At 37.6% G+C, this 16,904-nt stretch overlaps 1 protein-coding gene across 4 annotated transcripts in view; it reads right to left on the bottom strand.

Annotated features, from left to right (window-relative positions):
• Positions 1–16,904, bottom strand: part of emid1 (EMI domain containing 1) — a 180,194-nt gene that overhangs the window by 20,439 nt on the left and 142,851 nt on the right. For all 4 annotated transcript variants that reach the window (XM_066689177.1, XM_066689175.1, XM_066689176.1 and 1 more), the window contains exons 10-11: positions 9,587–9,685; positions 9,265–9,317 (exon numbers count right to left, since the gene is read on the bottom strand). In XM_066689177.1, coding sequence (XP_066545274.1) covers positions 9,265–9,317; positions 9,587–9,685 — 152 coding nt within the window. The remainder of the gene's footprint in view (positions 1–9,264; positions 9,318–9,586; positions 9,686–16,904) is intronic.

A 16,904-nucleotide genomic window follows, 5' to 3' on the forward strand; every position in this document is an offset into this window, starting at 1 on the left:
CTCCTGAACTCCTGAACGCTCTGGAGGGTGGGGGGTGCACTAGATTTGATGTATTTTTTGGTATGTAATTAGTCTTTAAATCGGAATCCGCAGTTACATGAAAATTGCTTGGAAAAATGTCAACCGCAGTCTTTGGCAGAGTTGTTGTGTGTTTTAACATTAGTTGAGACAATATGCTCGAGTCAAATATTAAATAACCATTTACATTTTTTTATTACACTAGGGACAAGTTAGTGAATAGTGACACGTCATTTTGGCTCTGTATGCCACCACAATGGATTTCAAAGGAAACAATCTTTAATTTGAAGGTAGTTACATGCAAATTGAGTGAACGGTTGTAGGAATTACACCCATTTTTATCTGTGGTCCCCCCATTTTTAGGGGCTCAAAAGTATTTGGACAAACTAACATAATCATGGATTAAATTGTGAGTTTCAATACTTGGTTGCAAATACTTTGCAGTCAATGACTGTCTGAAGTCTGGAATCCATAGACAAAGAACATAAGAAAACTTACAAACGAGAGGAGGCCATTCGACCCATCGTACTCGTTTGGTGTCCATTAATAATAATTAATAATTAATTAATAATAAGTGATCCAAGGATCTTATCCAGTCTATTTTTAAAATGTTCCCAAATTTTCAGCTTCAACCACATCATTGGGGAGTTTGTTCCAGATTGTGACAACTCTCTGTGTGAAGCAGTCTCCTGTTTTCCGTCTTGAATGCCTTTCCATTTGTGTCACCCCGGTCTGTGTGTCCCTGCTGATCTGGAAAATCTCCTCTGGTTTCATGTGGTCAATTCAAGTGGTCCTTTCATGATTCTTAAGACTTGAATCAAATCCCCATGTACAGTGGCTCTCAAAAGTATTCACCCCTCTTGGACTTTTCCACATTTAATTGTATTACAACATGATATCAGAATGGATTTAATCAGGAGTTTTTGCCACTGATCAACACAGAAAATGTCCATAATGTCAAAGTAAAAAATATAATCCACAAATTGTTGAAAATGTATTACAAATTACAAAACAGAAAATTGTCTTTAGATGTCATATAATTAGTTGAACTCAATTGTGCAATTAAGGTGCGTCACGTGATTTCTGGTTAAATACACCTGTGTCTGGGAGGTCACACAGTTAGTATAATTCATAACAAAAACTACATCATGAAGACAAAGGAACATTCAATGCAAATCCAGAATAAGGTTATTCAAAATCACCAATCAGGGGTAAGATATAAAACATTTCCAAGGCACTGAATATCCCCCGGAGCACAGTAAAGTCCATTATTAAGAAATGGAGAGAATATGGCACAATGAATCACAATGAAGAGAGCTCGGACAATGGGAGATGTTCCACTAAGGAAAGAAAACAAAGGGAAACTGCTAGTAGGAAAGTCCTGAAATGTTTGTACCTCAATGCCAGGAGTATAAGGAACAAGATGTTGGACTTAGAAGCCACAGTGCTGGCATGTGACTATGATGTTGTAGGAGTGACGGAAACATGGCTTACAGAAAATGATGGGGATGAATACAAGTTGGAATGATACACACAGTTTAGGAGAGACAGGCAAAATCGAAGAGGGGGTGGGGTAGCATTATATGTGAAAAATGACATTGAGGCAGAAGAACTCATATTTGATCCCAGTAACGGAACAGAATCTTTGTGGGTGAAACTTTTGAACAAGAGATCTGGAGGATTAGTGGTAGGAGTGTGTTACATACCGCCCAACTCAGATATTCAGCAAGATGTTGCATTGTACAATGTAATCAGGACTGCATGTAGCAAGGATGTGGCTGTTATAATGGTGGACTTCAATTTCCCCAAACATAGACTGGGAAAGCCCGGTTGGGACAACAGAAGCAGAAATAGAAATGGTTGAGATGGTAAATGACTGCTTTTTAACGCAATTTGTCAGGGAACCAACCAGGGAGAGAGCATGCATTGACTTGATCTTTTCAAATGACCAAGATAGAGTCAGAGGAACACTAGTTAGAGAACTAATGGCAAACTGTGATCACAATATGGTTAGCTTTGAGGCATTCTTTCAAAAAACAAGGTCTAAGTCTAAAACAATGGTCTACAATTTTAGAAAAGCAAACCTTGAAGGTTTGAGGTGGCACTTAGAAGAGGTTGAATAGAGCACACTAGATACAGATTCAGTTGAAAATGGATGGTTATATTTTAAAAATATACTACTTGAGGCTCAGGAGAGAAATTTGTACCAAAACTTAGCAAATTGAGGACCAAAAAACATTGGCCAAAATGGTTTAATAGAGGTATGCAAAAACATATCAAGAGAAAGAAAATGTTGCATAGCACATACAAAAAGGGATGGAGACAAAACAAAATACAAAGAATATGTTGAGCTGCAAAGAGATCTTAAGAAAGGGATCAGGAAAGCAAAGAGGGAAATAGAAAGAAACATAGCTCTTGGAGCTAAATCTAATACAAAGAGTTTTTTCAATACTACAACAGCAAGAGGTCAATAAAGGAGGAAGTGAAACAGATAAAGGGCAAAAATTGAAGTATCTTAGAAAATGAACAAGATGTGGCAAATGTTCTAAATGAGTTTTTCACAGAGGTTTTTACAAAAGAAAAAAGGGAAAACATGCCACAGGTTAACAATCAGTCCAGTCAAATCCTAAGAGAAATCAGGATAAATGAGGAGGAGGAATTAAAGGGACTAGCAGAATTTAAAACAAACAAATCACCTGGGCCAGATGGTATATTTCTAACAGTAATGAAAGAAATTAGGGAAATTATTTTTAGGCCACTAACTCAAATATTCCAAATGACACTTAGAACAGGGGATGTGCCAACTGACTGGAAGACAGCAATTGTCATACCAATCCACAAGAAAGGGGACAAAACTGAGCCAGGAAATTACAGACCAATCAGTGTCACCTGCATCACTTGTAAAATGTTGGGAAAAATGATTAGACAGAAAATAGAGGAGCATCTTAATGAAAACCATATTCTTCGAAATAGTCAACATGGATTTAGACGAGGCAGATCGTGTCTTACTTATTAGACTTTTTTGAATATGCAACTGCAGCTGTAGATCATGTGAAAGCATATGATATGATATACTTAGATTTTCAGAAAGCTTTTGATAAGGTCCCACACCAAAGACTGATCCTCAAATTGGAAACTAGGCATTCAGGGTAATGTAAGTAGATGGATTATGAACTGGTTGATGTATAGGAAACAGAGGGTGTCGATTAAAGGAGTTGCTTCTAACTGGAGTGAGGTTGTTAGTGGAGTTCCACAGGGATCAGTACTAGGGCCTTTGCTTTTTCTAATCTATATTAATGATCTGGACTCTGGGATAGTTAACAAACTTGTCAAACTTGCAGATGATACTAAAATAGGTGGCTCAGCAGATACAATCTCGGCAGCACAGGCTATTCAAAGGGACTTAGATAATAAACGGATCAGTAGCAGACGATTTTATTAATATTTTATGAACAACTGGATAGTGTTTCAGGCTGTCGTTTTGTGAATGGTGTGCAGGGACAATCCTCAGAGATGATCAGTATGAAGGCGAACACGATTAAGTTAACGTGTGCCCATTTACAAGTTAAATTAATGAATAAATAAATACAAAAAATCTGGGTTTCCCTATAAAACAAAAATGATTGGTTTAATAAATGCGTCCATAAGTCCATAAACGCCATGACTGAGATGTGCGCACTTTAGTTAAATTATAACCTGTTATATTGTAGCTGGATGATTAATCGTGAAATGTGTGTATTTTGTTTCAACTGTAACTTACCCTGGTTAAGGACGTCTGCTAAGTAAATTATAAATAATATGAGAAAAAGTATTGTTTGCAGTTACAAATCTGCAGAAAGAGTAATAAGTTAAGGGAGTCACATTGTGCCGTTTAAAATACACATATACTAGCACAAATGATGATAATAATACTAAATAGCAAATATGTATTGTTATTGTTCCACATGGAAACGTATTCTTATGGGAACGTGCTTGTCTGAATATAATGTTGTCTATACACGTTTAGCTCAGAAACGTGTATTTATTACGCTGTTTACAATCATGTAATTCAAAAAGAATAAAATAGACACAAAAGTCCTTGTCCATGTCAGGCTGTATCGCTTGTAGTGTTTTCTGTTTTTTATTAAAACGAAACACAAACCAAACCCACAATCGCTCTGCCCCTTCCATAAGAGGGACGTACTTCACAATGGCCTGGTTTTAGAAAAAAAGTTCTGGGACGCGTCCAGCATGGCATGGCATGGTCAGTGGAAACATGGTAATAGATGTAATGGCTGTAATTGCTGCCAAAGGTGCCTCTACCAAAAATGGACTGAAGGGGTGATAACTTATGCACTCAATTATATTCTGTTTTGTATTTGTAATTAATTTAGAACAATTTGCAGATTATATTTTTCACTTTGACATTATGGACATGTTCTGTGTTGATTAGTAGCAAAAACACCTGATTAAATCCATTCTGCTTTCATGTTGTAACACAATGAAATGTGGAAAAGTCCAAGCGGGGTGATTACCTTTGAGAGCCACTGTATGTGTGCGTGTGTGTGTGTGTGTGTGTACAACAGACCTAAGGGTGCTCCGATCGACTGGCTGCCGATCATTATCGGCCGATAATCGTTTTAAATAGTTTGATCGGTGGTCTCTATAAAGGCCGATCAGAAGAGCCGATCAGATTATGCAAAACTCGCGGCTAAAATGGCTTCACTATATTCAGCGTTCTGGCAGTTCTACCAGGTGTCTGAAAAAGACAATAAATTTGCAATTTGCAACGTGTGTGCCAAGGAAATCCCACGAGGCGGAAAGCACCAAAAACATTTAAATACCACCAACCTCATCAGACATTTGAAGGTTAGTCACGCTATGGTTTAAGTTGTGCCTCTAAGAGAGTGTCTCTAAGAGAGGGAGTGGAATATGTTGCACATGTTTCCTGTCAATAAACAGTTGTCAATTCATGATACTTCATCATTTCTTCATTTTAATACTTAATATACATTGTTGTTAAGAATAGTTAAACAAATAAATAATGCTACATGATAAATAGAAGGCTTCAAATAGACCCCGTGATTGGTAATCGGTATCGGCCGATACTGCTTCCAGTGATCGGTAATTGGTGATCGGCCCCAAAAATCCTGATCGGAGCACCCTTAAACAGACCCACAACAATATAGAGCATAATGATAATAGAAGAAAAAAACTGCTTTCTGCAATTCTATTAATATGAAAATCACCATTGCTAACCATGAAATGTCACCCACAATAAACTGACCATTTATCTTCCACTTTTATAAAGTTTTCATTAAATTGTAATTCAAATTTGAAAATTCATATGCAGTAAAATAATTGTAACCTATTTTTTCATTTATGTATGCAACATTTAAATCATAATTTATATTACAATTCAAAAATCCACTTGCATTTTAATTTTCATGCTCGATCATTTGATTGTCAAAGACTTCCCCTGCTTCATGGTTAACATTTTTCAAATGTTAATTCAAATGTGAAAAGAGAAAAATAGCACCCCCCTTTGCTATTGAATGTCCTTGCTCTTAGGCTATTTCCTTAACTAAGTGAAAATGCAATTTCAAATGCTATTGAATTAGCATTTTCATGTTCTACCAACCTCTGACCTTTTACGCACCATCTGGAACTAGACCACCAGACAGCTGGGTGGGGTGTTATTTTGAAACCCACTATTATTATTATTATTATTATTATTATTATTATTATTTATTTATTAGCAGACGCCCTTTTCCAGGGCAACTTACAAAATATTTGGGCAAGCTATGCAAGCTGGCATTGGTCAGTGGTCTCTGTTAATGAATCCCGTCTGACAAATTTACTCAGATTGGTAATCCATACTCTAAATATATATTTTTCTAACAGTATCTTAATACATTTTGTAAGGATGGTTGTAGATCGTGTTGATATCGTACATCAACCAGTAGATGGGGAGAACAGCTGATTCACAGTGGTTTAGCAGTTTTAACTGTAAAGACAAAGATTTTACTTACAGTAAAATACCAGTATTATCTCCTTTAAATATTATGAGACATTGTATTAGAATCTATGAGATTGAATCTGTGAGATTGTTTATGCTGTATGATAACCCAGGTGGCTACCATCTCTACTAATTCAGAGACAGATACACTAATTTTATGATTAACTACTTTTGAGAGACTCTCTCACCAAACCTATTGTATTTTGGCTACTTTACTATTTTCTATGATGTGCTGATAGTTGTTGTCTTGTTGTCTTGTTGTGAGCAACATCATCCAAATTAATTATTTTCTTGTATCTATAAACATGGTGTAGTGAATATTAACATGAGTTGTTAATGTGAAATGGCTTTTTTTATTAAAATGTTACATTGTCAGAGAATGTGCATACTAGAATATGAAAATTCAAATTAAATTGCATTTACATTTTCATTATGACTCAATAATGCATGCATAAATGGAAAATTAAAATGCAGTTGTGGGATTGGATTAGAATCTTCCAAATTGCATTAACATTTAACACAAGTTAACTATATGCTTCCATAAGTATATTGTGGGTTTCAAGGTAAAGTAAGTTGCTCATGGACGTTTTATCATTAGCAATGGTGCTAATGGTAATATGGCAAGCCAAATTGTCATTTAGAGATATCACAATGTAAGATATCTCAAATTCAAATATCTCAAAATGACTTCCTGTGAAAATGCTATATGTTTTGTATGGACTTCCTGTCTATTTTAAGATATCTGAAATAAGACAGGAAGTCAATCTCGAATTACATTTGAGATATCTCAAATGCAATTCAAGATATCTCAAATGCAATTCGAGATTTCTCAAATTGACTTCCTGTCCTATTTGAGATATCTCAAATTCAATTCGAGATATCTCAAATTGAATTTGAGATGTCAAATTACACAGGAAGTCAATTTGAGATATCTCAAATTGAATTTGAGATGTCAAATTACACAGGAAGTCAATTTGAGATATCTCAAATGCAATTCAAGATATCTCAAATTCAATCTTTTTTTTTTTTTTTTTCTATTATCATTATGTTCTCTAGGGCTGTTCCAAAGGGTCTATTGTTACCTTTGAAGGTTTGGAACACATTACCTTTACCTTTACAGATAATCCATATGAACAAAACATTCCCTTGTAGTTTAAAATAACTCAAACAGTAATCATGTTTTTATTAATTTTTTACAAGCACACGCTTTATGTACAGGTATTTGATTTGACTTGCGTGGCATGTGACATGTTAACCTTCCAGTAAAAGCACTTTACTCATAATAACCTATGTGCGGTGATGTATGCATGTTCAGTTTAATTTGTATTTTATTCAATAGAGAAAAAGTGCCAGAAATAGCAAATCAGTGTAAAACCCTTGATGAGTTCAGTAACATTTAAATAAACACTAAATACTAAAACACCAGAACACAGTAACCTTTACAGTTTGGTGAACTATAATAAAAATACTCCCTTTTACAGTTTTGTGTCAAAATTATGTACGTTTCTGTATATAATAAGAATAAGAATAATAAATAATGCATAATAACTTAAACCTGGTCAAATGATCGTGGAGATTGGTTGTTCCTCTGTGATATATCATTTTTCTCTTGTACAGATTACATTCAGGTTTTTTGGGGTCTTCTGTGCATTTAGCAAAAGAATCCCAAGCAGCAGTTGTTTTTTTTTAGACATTTGTTTTGTGTTTCCATTTATATTGTACAAGACTTTTCAGTAAAGATGGCAGATAAAGAAACAATAACACACATAATAACATGGAGTGGTCCACATGCATGCTGGCAGGTGGGGGTAGGGCTCTTTTTCAGAAGAAAAAATAAATAAATTATCAGTGTAAGCGTATATTTTCAAAATACATAGTTTAAATTTAATCTGGTCCATTGCATGCTGACACGACTTGGAGCTTTTTTTTGACAATTTTAACAACTTTTATTTAAGTAATGGGCATTAAACAAATCAAATGTTTTAATTTCGATAGGCTATGAGGGACATATGAAATGTGGTTTAGTATTCAATAGTATTAGTATAATGTCAATTTCTATTAACAAGAGACGTGTGTGATTGTCGTGTGACGAACCTTTGAAGGCTTGTAAAAACCTCAGAAGTTCTGGATACCTAATTAACATTTGAACCTTTGTAGACAGCCCTAATGCTCTCTATATGGTTTTGGGCCTGTTTTCGTGAACTGTTTAGCATTTTATTAGTTCCGTGACGTAAAAAAAGACTCAGAGAATATCAGTAAAACATACTATTAAACAACTAGATGGAAGACACAAAGCCACAGCTGAACAAGCTGTCACATGACAGCCATGGATTCCAGCCAAGTGTCTCGAGCATTGTTTTCTGTGCATGTAAACCACCATCTCTGGGATTTTCCTGCAAAAACAGCATGAGAGCTGTATGTAGAGATAATTTGCATAGCACCTCACTGCTTTCCCCTTAATTTGCATAAAGTCGGGTAAACAGCTGCTCGTCCCGAGTACAATAAACTAAGACCATGTAAACCCTGAGAGGGAGAGGGTAATTTCATATTTAACTTGAGTGTCTTGAGTGAGGTTAAAACACACATATAAACTCCACCATTGTATGCTCTCATCTGTAAACATCCAGTAACAGACAGATGTATGATCTATCTACAAAAATGAGTACAGAGCGGGATAAACTACAATTGAGGTTAATAAATTATTCCACTGACTCTTGTTTGCAGATGGGCATGGTTTATTTATTGGCAAGATAATGACAAACAGGGGGTATCATGAAACACCAGATACACACCGTGCATTATCTTTATATTACTGCTGACATGCAATCCCAAATACTATTCACAAAAAACCCTTATACCATTTCTACAATGTAATACTGGATGCCCTACATGTCTTATTTCCATTCTACAACTTGGTCAAAGCCAGGAGCAGAGGAGTACTTGCTTTGAAGCCCTCTCAGGGAGATAAATCGAGGAATCCAAACATGAATTGTTATCATACAAGCGGGAAATAACTTCATACAAGATTGAAGCAATCAAAAGTTGTAGCAAACTTTCCCTTTATATTTTTAAAATACAGCCTTTGTTGATTTCCATAGTTTTAATTTATTGGAAGCACAGACTGAAACCTGGCAATGACAAAATGCAGATTTGATTTTTATGTCCTTTATGGATGCACTAAAATTGTGAATAACTTCCTTGCTCCATACCAGAACACTCCCCAACCCCCAACTTATTACCCTACTTACATTTTGTCCTGGGGTTCCAGGAGGCCCCACTGTGCCCTGGGGACCAGGGGGTCCTGGAAGACACAAGAATAAATAGGTGAGACATTTTCTTTTTTCAGTTTTTTGATTTTTGATTTTCCATATGATTCCTTTATACTTTTATAAGGAAAATGTTTTACTTTTTCTCTTTATGTCCCTGGGGTTTATCAAACTGGTCCACTAGGTTGTTGAAATCCTTAAAAACTGTTTCGGATTCTGAGACTGATTAGCTACTATAGCAATCTCAAACAGATATGTAATATTTCTTATTTGGTAGGAAGCTGATTAAAGAGCTCAGACTGACCTACGGGTCCTGGTGGCCCAGGTGGCCCTTCTGGGCCTCGCACTGGGACCCCTTGAGAGTCTAGGAAGGTGTTGGAAAGAAGGGAGTCACCAGCTTCACCTGCGGGGAAAGAAATTAAATTCACCAAGAAGAAAGATGTTGTCCGACTCAGCTCAACTGCATATGTGTGACTTCACACAGCAATGGATAGTAGTTCCTTTGAAAAATATTTTTTTACATTCATTATGACATTACAAAATCATAAATTTGTATTCATATATCAATATCATTCTTTTTTGATAATTGATGATCAATAACAAATTGAGGATATCGATATATTTGGCATTGGCACTATGTACACTTTGTGTACTGAATACAGTAGGAATATATCATCTTAGAAGGCATGACGGGTTGGCCCTCAAGGTAATTCTTGTTCTTAGGTGCTCACAAATTAATTTGCTTATGCTAATTAATAAATCAATCCATGAGTTTTCACAGGCTTGCTAAATTGGAATAGAAATAATAGAAGGCAGAGTATGAGTTTGGCAAAAAAAAAATCAGAAACAAGTTCTACATTCTGTCATTAATCTATTACATTTTACCATTTCTCATGAGCAAATTGCTGTAACTTTAAATTGACTGTGAGATTATCACTGCTTAATAGACATGAACAATTTGAAGCATACTGCATGAAATAGAAAAAAAAATTGAAAAGCCAGAATAAACATAAAAACATTGAATTTGAGAGAATTTCCTAAAATGCATTATGTTGTCACTAGATAGCAATGTTCTCTAATAGATATCCATAATGTTGGTACTGTTCGTTACTTACAGTGATGCAGACATGATATAATGACATATTAAAAACACAGAGTATTTTCTTATTTTTATTAAATAAATAGATTAAAAGTAGAATTTAAACACATCTGTAAATATCCACAAATACTGAATAAGTTTTGTTTGTCCAATTTTACACAAGATTTGCATGTTAATGAGGGAAATAAGTAATTGACCCCTTTGACTTAGTACTTGGTGGCAAAACCCTTGTTGGCAATCACAGAGGTCAGACGTTTCTTGTAGTTGGCCACCAGGTTTGCACACATCTCAGGAGGGATTTTGTCCCACTCCTCTTTGCAGATTCTTTCCAAGTCATGAAGGTTTCGAGGCTGACGTTTGGCAACTCGAACCTTCAGCTCCCTCCACAGATTATCTATGGGATTAATGTCTGGAGACTGGCTAGGCCACTCCAGGACCTTAATGTGCTTCTTCTTGAGCCACTCCTTTGTTGCCTTGGCTGTGTGTTTTGGGTCATTGTCATGCTGGAATACCCATCCACGACCCATTTTCAATGCCCTGGCTGAGGGAAGGAGGTTCTCACCCAAGATTTGATGGTACATGGCCCTGTCCATCGTCCCTTTGATGCGGTGCAGTTGTCCTGTCCCCTTAGCAGAAAAACACCCCCAAAACATAATGTTTCCACCTCCATGTTTGATGGTGGGGATGGTGTTCTTGGGGTCATTCCTCCTCCTCCAAACACGGCGACTTGAGTTGATGCCAAAGAGCTCGATTTTGGTCTCATCTGACCACAACACTTTCACCCAGTTCTCCTCTGAATCATTCAGATGTTCATTGGCAAACTTCAGACGGGCCTGTACATGTGCTTTCTTGAGCAGGGGGACCTTGTGGGCGCTGCAGGATTTCAGTCCTTCACAGTGTAGTGTGTTACCAATTGTTTTCTTGGTGACTATGGTCCCAGCTGCCTTGAGATCATTAACAAGATCCTCCCGTGTAGTTCTGGGCTGATTCCTCACCATTCTCATGATCATTGAAACTCCACGAGGTGAGATCTTGCATGGAGCCCCAGACCGAGGGAGACTGACAGTTATTTTGTGTTTCTTCCATTTGCGAATAATCGCACCAACTGTTGTCACCTTCTCACCAAGCTGCTTGGCGATGGTCTTGTAGCCCATTCCAGCCTTGTGTAGGTCTACAATCTTGTCCCTGACATCCTTGGACAGCTCTTTGGTCTTGGCCATGGTGGAGGGTTTGGAAGCTGATTGATAGATTGCTTCTGTGGACAGGTGTCTTTTATACAGGTAACGAGCTGAGATTAGGAGCACTCCCTTTAAGAGAGTGCTCCTAATCTCCGCTTGCTACCTGTATAAAAGACACCTGGGAGCCAGAAATCTTGCGATTGATAGGGGATCAAATACTTATTTCACTCATTAACATGCAAATTATAACTTTTTTGAAATGCGTTTTTTCTGGATTTTTTTGTTGTTATTCTGTCTCTCACTGTTAAAATACACCTACCATTAAAATTATAGACTGATCATTTCTTTGTCAGTGGGCAAACGTACAAAATCAGCAGGGGATCAAATACTTTTTTCCCTCACTGTAGATGTATTGCACATGTATGTAGAATCAGTACACATTCTGTTCAAACACACACATGCACACACTTATGAACACACAGGTATGTTAATTTGAACAATTTTATTTTGATTAAATATAATGCTTCATATACATATATAGGAACACCATACTAATACTGTGTTTGACCCCCTTTCGCCTTCAGAACTGCCTTAATTCTACGTGGCATTGATTCAACAAGGTGCTGAAAGCATTCTTTAGAAATGTTGGCCCATATTGAGGATAGGATAGCATCTTGCAGTTGATGGAGATTTGTGGGATGCACATCCAGGGCACGAAGCTCCCGTTCCACCACATCCCAAAGATGCTCTATTGGGTTGAGATCTGGTGACTGTGGGGGCCAGTTTAGTACAGTGAACTCATTGTCATGTTCAAGAAACCAATTTGAAATGATTCGACCTTTGTGACATGGTGCATTATCCTGCTGGAAGTAGCCATCAGAGGATGGGTACATGGTGGTCATAAAGGGATGGACATGGTCAGAAACAATGCTCAGGTAGGCCGTGGCATTTAAACGATGCCCAATTGGCACTAAGGGGCCTAAAGTGTGCCAAGAAAACATCCCCCACACCATTACACCACCACCACCAGCCTGCACAGTGGTAACAAGGCATGATGGATCCATGTTCTCATTCTGTTTACGCCAAATTCTGACTCTACCATCTGAATGTCTCAACAGAAATCGAGACTCATCAGACCAGGCAACATTTTTCCAGTCTTTAACTGTCCAATTTTGGTGAGCTTGTGCAAATTGTAGCCTCTTTTTCCTATTTGTAGTGGAGATGAGTGGTACCCGGTGGGGTCTTCTGCTGTTGTAGCCCATCCGCCTCAAGGTTGTACGTGTTGTGGCTTCACAAATGCTTTGCTGCATACCTCGGTTGTAACGAGTGGTTATTTCAGTCAAAGTTGCTCTTCTATCAGCTTGAATCAGTCGACCCATTCTCCTCTGACCTCTACCATCAACAAGGCATTTTCGCCCACAGGATTGCCGCATACTGGATGTTTTTCCCTTTTCACACCATTCTTTGTAAACCCTAGAAATGGTTGTGCGTGAAAATCCCAGTAACTGAGCAGATTGTGAAATACTCAGACAGGCCCGTCTGGCACCAACAACCATGCCACGCTCAAAATTGCTTAAATCACCTTTCTTTCCCATTCAGACATTCAGTTTGGAGTTCAGGAGATTGTCTTGACCAGGACCACACCCCTAAATGCATTGAAGCAACTGCCATGTGATTGGTTGGTTAGATAATTGCATTAATGAGAAATTGAACAGGTGTTCCTAATAATCCTTTAGGTTAGTGTATATATATATACACATATACACACACTATTGGTCAAAAGTTTTAGAACACCTACATTTTTCCAGTTGTTATTGACATTTGCGCTGTTTAATATCTCAATGTACTCTGAAATTAAAGCATAGAACAAATAAACAATTGGAGATAAAAAATGTAACCCCTTAAGTTGACAAACCCCTCTGGTACCCTCAAAAGGGAATCCATGTGCTTCTCTTCAGTTCCATGTACTCTTCACTGTTGTGTTGTTTGCCAAGTGTTTGGTATCCCATGAAAGCTGAGACTGCCAAATAATGCTTAAGAGGGTACAGTAACATTATTTTTCATTTTTGGTAACCTCATTTTTTAATCTCATACAGATTATCACTTACCTTTGTACCATTTCAGGTTTTTCACTGGACTTGAATTTCAATAAATACTGGAAAAATGTGGGTGTAGGCACTTTTGGCAGTGGACAGGGGTCAGCATGGGCACCCTGACTGGTCTGCGGCTACGCAGCCCCATATGCAACAAACTGCGATGCACTGTGTGTTCTGACACCTTTCTTTCAGAACCAGCATTAACTTTTTCAGCAATTTAAGCTACAGTAGCTACAGTCTGTTGGATCGGACCACACGGGCCAGCCTTCGCTCCCCACGTGCATCAATGAGCCTTGGCCGCCCATGACCCTGTCGCCGGTTCACCGCTTTTCCTTCCTTGGACCACTTTTGATAGGTACTCACCACTGCAGACTGGGAACACCCCACAAGAGCTGCAGTTTTGGAGATGCTCTGACCCAGTCGTCTAGTCATCACAATTTGGCCCTTGTCAAAGTCACTCAGATCCTTACGCTTGCCCATTTCTCCTGCTTCTAACACATCAACTTTAAGGACAAAATGTTCACTTGCTGCCTAATATATCCCACCCACTGACAGGTGCCATGATAACGAGATTATTGGTGTTATTCACTTCACCTGTCTGTGGTCATAATGTTATGGCTGATTGGTGTATATACTAGCACAAATAGAGTAGGGTATTTAAATGGAAATATGAACATAAATCATTAAAATGATTGGTATAAATAACATCAAAGTGCTTTTTTTTTATGAAACGTGTTTATTTGCGGGGTAATCACCCAGTGTCCACTCAATTTGACTGCAGTTGTAAGAAAAGACATTTGTAATGCTATACAATGCATGTGTTTTTCAAGCACATGAAAGACTGTAGACAGGTGAGGTAGAGATTGCAACTTGAACTTGATTTGCGTTTATGAAGCTAAAACGCAGTAGGCATACTCATATGTCATGAGTTAAATGTTACGACGGAAACTGTCACTCATTTTTAATTGGGGAGAATGAACAGTAACATTAAATCCTGACTACTAGCAATGCAGTCGTGAGAATATTTGGTAATTTGTAGTCTTGTGGATCAAAATCTTTGTGCTATGATAACATTTATAAATGTCATTTTCTAACTTAAAACTCAGGTAAAAGGTAAAACAATATTTTAAAATACAGAAATGTAAAATTATAAAACAAAGCAGGTAACAAAAATCTATATGATTACTGCTGACATGGTACAATACACCTACAAAATTAAGATACCACTGCAATATGATTTTCTCTGGTTTTACTATTTATAGCTATGTGTTTGGGTAAAATTAACATTTTAGTTTTATTCTATAAACTACTGACAACATTTCTCCCAAATTCCAAATTAAAATATTGTCATTTAGAGCATATATTTGCAGAAAATGACAACTGGTCAAAATAACAAAAAAGATTTTTATACATTTTTATACAACACAATACTAATGTTTTAACTTAGGAAGAGTTCAGAAATCAATATTTGGTGGAATAACCCTGATTTTCAATCACAGCTTTCATGTGTCTTGGCATGCTCTCCACCAGTCTTCCATGATGTTGGTTGACTTCATGCCACTCCTGGAGCAAAAATTCAAGCAGCTCGGCTTTGTTTGATGGCTTGTGACCATCCATCTTCCTCTTGATCACATTCCAGAGGTTTTTAATGGGGTTCAGGTCTGGAGATTGGGCTGGCCATGACAGGGTCTTGATCTGGTTGTCCTCCATCCACACCTGGCTGCATGGCATGGAGCATTGTCCTGCTGGAAAAACCAATCCTCAGAGTTGGGGTACATTGTCAGAGCAGAAGGAAGCAAGTTTTCTTCCAGGACAACCTTGTATGTGGCTTGATTAATGTGTCCTTCACAAAGATAAATCTGCCCGATTCCAGCCTTGCTGAAGCACCCCCAGATCATCACAGATCCTCCACCAAATTTCACAGTGGGTGCGAGACACTGTGGCTTGTAGGCCTCTCCAGGCCTCCGTCTAACCATTAGATGAACTTCAGCCCTGCTCCTAGGAGCCTGTTTTGAACTGTCCTCACCGTGCACTTCACCACAGCTGCCATTTGCCATTCTTTTTGCAGGTCACTTGACCATCCTATTTGTCATCCTACAGTTGTTGAGTGACATTCGAATGAGTTGGTGGTCATCCCAGTCAGTGGAGAGTCATTTTCACCCTCTGCCGGTCTGTAGCTTTGTTGTCCCCAATGTCTGCTGCTTGACCTTGTTCTTATGAACTGCTGTCTTTGAAATTTTAAGGATGGAAGCAACCCGACGCTCACTGTATCCCTCTGCCAGTAAAGCCAGAATTGAACCCTTCTTTTCCTCACTCACTTTTCAACTCTTTTGGCACGGTCAATAGTTATTTTTTTATTGCAATTATTTTTGAGGTACTAGCACTGTTTTGCCGTCCAGCTGGTCCTATTGCAAGAGGATAGTGATGACTACAGGCAGTGTTTTTTATACTTTTCCTTGTTAAATAAGATTTGGTTCAGGTGATCACCTAATCAGTACCTCATTCAGTAGAATGAGGTGTGCCTTGTGTTGGAATTCAACAGACACTGGAATGGAATGGCTGCCATACACGTAGAGATGCTGATTTCAGAAAAAATTTTAGCAAAATGTTTTCCAGAGCTGTATATAAAGAAAGAGAGAGAGAGCAGGTTTTCCTTCAGCCAAAGTGAACTCAGCTTGATAGTGAATATTTTTGTAATATTGAAACACTCCAGGAATACAACATCTCGCTAGGAGAGACCTCATAGATCAATTCTGTGAATAGGCCTTCTATCCTTGAATTATAATTCAATATAATTATAATATAATATCCTTTTAATTATAATCCCTATTCCAAAAATGTTGGGACAGTATGGAAAATGCTAATACAAACATAGAGGAGTGATTTGTAAATGTACTTTGACTTGTATTTAAACAAAAAACGTATAAAGACGAGGTATTTGATGTTTTACCTAATCAACTGCATAGCTTTTTAAGGTAAACGTTTATTTTGAAATTGATGCATGCAACACGTTCCAAAAAAGTTGGGACAGGAGCAATTTAGGACTAATAGCGATGTGACGAGTTGAAATAAGAAGGTGATGTGAAACAGGTGAGGCAATTGTGTAATCATAATATATAAGAAACCTCCAAAAAAGGCCTAGTCCTTCAAGAGCAAGGATGGGTTGAGGCTCGCCAATCTGCTAACACATGCATCAGCGAATAATCCAACACTTTGAGAACAACATTCCCCAAAGACAAAATCGGTAGG

Source organism: Amia ocellicauda, chromosome 17 (genome assembly GCF_036373705.1).
Source record: "Amia ocellicauda isolate fAmiCal2 chromosome 17, fAmiCal2.hap1, whole genome shotgun sequence".
In the NCBI taxonomy this organism is placed as follows: Eukaryota; Metazoa; Chordata; class Actinopteri; order Amiiformes; family Amiidae; genus Amia; species Amia ocellicauda.